The sequence below is a fragment of the Propithecus coquereli genome, unplaced genomic scaffold, assembly GCF_000956105.1.
Source record: "Propithecus coquereli isolate 6110/MARCELLA unplaced genomic scaffold, Pcoq_1.0 Scaffold235, whole genome shotgun sequence".
NCBI classification, from domain to species: domain Eukaryota; kingdom Metazoa; phylum Chordata; class Mammalia; order Primates; family Indriidae; genus Propithecus; species Propithecus coquereli.
Genome location: NW_012147897.1, coordinates 172,835 through 175,654, shown reverse-complemented (window position 1 = coordinate 175,654; position 2,820 = coordinate 172,835). Strand labels below are relative to the sequence as shown.

The following is a 2,820-nucleotide window of genomic DNA, read 5'->3' as shown; positions in this document are numbered from 1 at the left end:
TTTATATGTTTGCTGGCCATTATTCTGTCTTCTTTTGAAAAGTTTCTCTTCATTTCCCTTGCCCATTTGTTGATAGGGTTGTTTGATTTTTCATATTGTCATTTGAGCCCAGGAGTTCTTTCCCAGCCTGGGCAACATAGTGAAAATCCTTCTATTAAAAGAAAAGAAAAAATAAACAACAATAAAAAAATCAGACTATGGAGGATAAAAGGACACATATGAAATGATTTATGTATTTTTTTATTTTATATATAACAATATTTATATAAATAACATAGCACATTTTATACATTATGTATATATATATACATATAAATAAATGTCTATAAAATTTAAAAAATACCGAATATGAGATGGAGGATCAGAATGCAATTGAAATGAGGTTTCATGTTAAGGGAGAATTGTCCTGTTTATTTTTTCAACATTTAAATAATTTGAGGTTTTTCTATTACTGATGTAAGGAATCAAGTAGATGGAGAGTTGCACTTCCCTAGGAGAAAGGTGAAATAAACAATGTAGTAATATTCCAGTGTTAGCTGAATTGATAAAGAGATTATTTTAGATAACAGTAAGGATATTGCTTTTGTTTGAAGCAGGAGTAGTGTGCAGAGGCAGTTACATATGTCGGCTTGAAAACTGAAATACTTCCCTTCTGAAAGTTTAAGCAGCTATAGAGCTCAGGACAGACACACACACACACAGAGACACACATACAGGCAGAGAGAGAGAGTGAAATTCAATGTCTGTTTCCAGCTCAACATGCTTGTCTTACAATAAACAATAATTCAGAAACACTGAACAGCCTGCTACCCAAGATCATTTATTCTTCAGTTTCTTGCCTTATTAGAGCTTGAGTGGACCGTATTTTTTAACCATAGCTACTTGCTTTTACCATTGCATAATTCTCATGCTAGGGTCTTGAACCCAGATTTTATTTAGGATGAACATAACATAAAATACACTAATCATTTTAACCCCAGGCTTTAACTATTTGTCTGAGTGTACAAATTGCAATTTTTAGAGACTCCTAAATAAAGGGATTGTCTGATCCCACAATAATATCAGAAGAAAAGGAGAACTTTCACTCTCAGGCATAAATATAAATAATGCCCTTGTCCTCTTGCTAAGTCCCTTGTTCTTAGCCCTTAACACTCATTGGGGGCCTTTTGCCAAATGAGAGGAGTCTCCTAAATTTGACATTGCCTTTTTTCTTCCACTTTAGGTTCCATGCTGGGAGACTGTTTTGAGCAGGGCTTCTAACAGTTTTCCATGTCAGAGTTCAATTCCACAACATTTCAGCCTTTTCTCTTCATCCTCACTGGCCTGCGAGAGCTGGTGGGAGCCCGCCTATGGCTGGGACCTCTGATGATCCTGATGTACATCTCTACAATGGCAGGGAACTGTACAGTAATATCCTTGGTGAAGAATGAACACAGTCTACAGGAACCCCAGTACTATTTCTTGTCCATGCTGGCTGGAGCTGATATTGTCCTGTCTGTGTCCATACCTTCCTCTGTGCTCAAGGTCTTTATCCTTGGCCTTCATGAAATTGCATTTGATGGTTGCCTCACTCAACTCTTCTTCATCCGTACATTCTCTTCCATGGGCTCAGGAATCCTGGTGACCATGGTCTTTGACCACTTTGTGGCCGTCAGTCACCCTCTGCAATATACCAGCATACTTACCAACTCACGAGTCACCAAAATAGGGCTGGCAGCTTTGCTGAGGGATGTAGCACTCATGACTCCATTGCCTGTCCTGCTCAAAAGGCTACTTTTCTGCAGGGGCCAGACACTCTCCTATTCCTACTGTCTCCACTCAAATGTCATGAAGTTAGCCTGTGGCCAAGTCAAAATCAACATTTTATATGGGCTGGTTTTGGTTATCTTTTCTTTTGGGGCTGACTTTCTGCTAATTGTCATTTCCTATGCTCTGATATTACAAGCAGTTCTGGGCATTGCTTCCAGAGAAGGTCAGATGAAGACACTCAACACCTGTTTGTCTCACATCTTTATTGTCCTGATTTACTATGGACCTCTCATAGCAATAACTGCAATGCATCGAGTCAGCCACAGAAGTTCTCCATTAGCACATGCAGTTCTGGGAAATATCTACCTCTTTATGCCGTCAATGCTCAACCCAATTGTATACAGCCTGAAGACCAAGCAGATCCATGCTGCCCTGAAGAAATCCTTCAAGATCCAGAGACACTGAAGAATTAGAGAAGTTAATGGTTTAGGTGGAGGAACAAATAAAACTCTCAACTGTATAGTTATTTACATATAGCTAGCCTTTGCTATAATTTTAGATCTAGGATATGGGTATAGGATGAAATTTTGAAAATTATGTGTTTTTTTTTTCTTTTTTAAAGACATATATATCCTGTAGGATCTGATGCTATTTCCAGGTAGATGTGTCAGAATTGAATTGAATTAAAAGATATGCAGCTCATGTCTGCTGGATAATTGTTTGATGTGTGGAGAAAAACCTTCACACATCTGCTGTCAGAAGAGTTCTATTCTGTATGAAGTGACTGTTGAGAACAGGAAGAGGCACTTTGGTTGTTTTTTTCCTGTATGTGTAGAGTGTGTGTGTGTGTGTGAGAGAGAGAAAGACAGAGAAAGAGAGGGTGAGAGAGATTTATGAGATATAAAGAAAGTATAGCAAAATAAAATACTCTCCATTTTAAGAGGATTCAAAAATTAAAAATCTAATAATAGCTGATTGTCAAATAATTTCAAAAAATGTACGTGAAATGATTTTCTGAGCCATCATCAGGGTGACCCTGACTATTGTGAGAGTAGTACCAAGTTGGTAGGC

The 2,820-nt window shown here is 37.9% G+C and overlaps 1 protein-coding gene across 1 annotated transcript; it reads left to right on the top strand.

Annotated features, from left to right (window-relative positions):
- The first annotated feature begins 1,269 nt into the window (after positions 1-1,269).
- On the top strand, positions 1,270-2,214 carry LOC105811340 (olfactory receptor 51I1-like). Its single transcript, XM_012645519.1, has one exon. The coding sequence runs from the start codon at positions 1,270-1,272 to the stop codon at positions 2,212-2,214; it is 945 nt and encodes a 314-aa protein (XP_012500973.1).
- Positions 2,215-2,820: the final 606 nt, after the last annotated feature.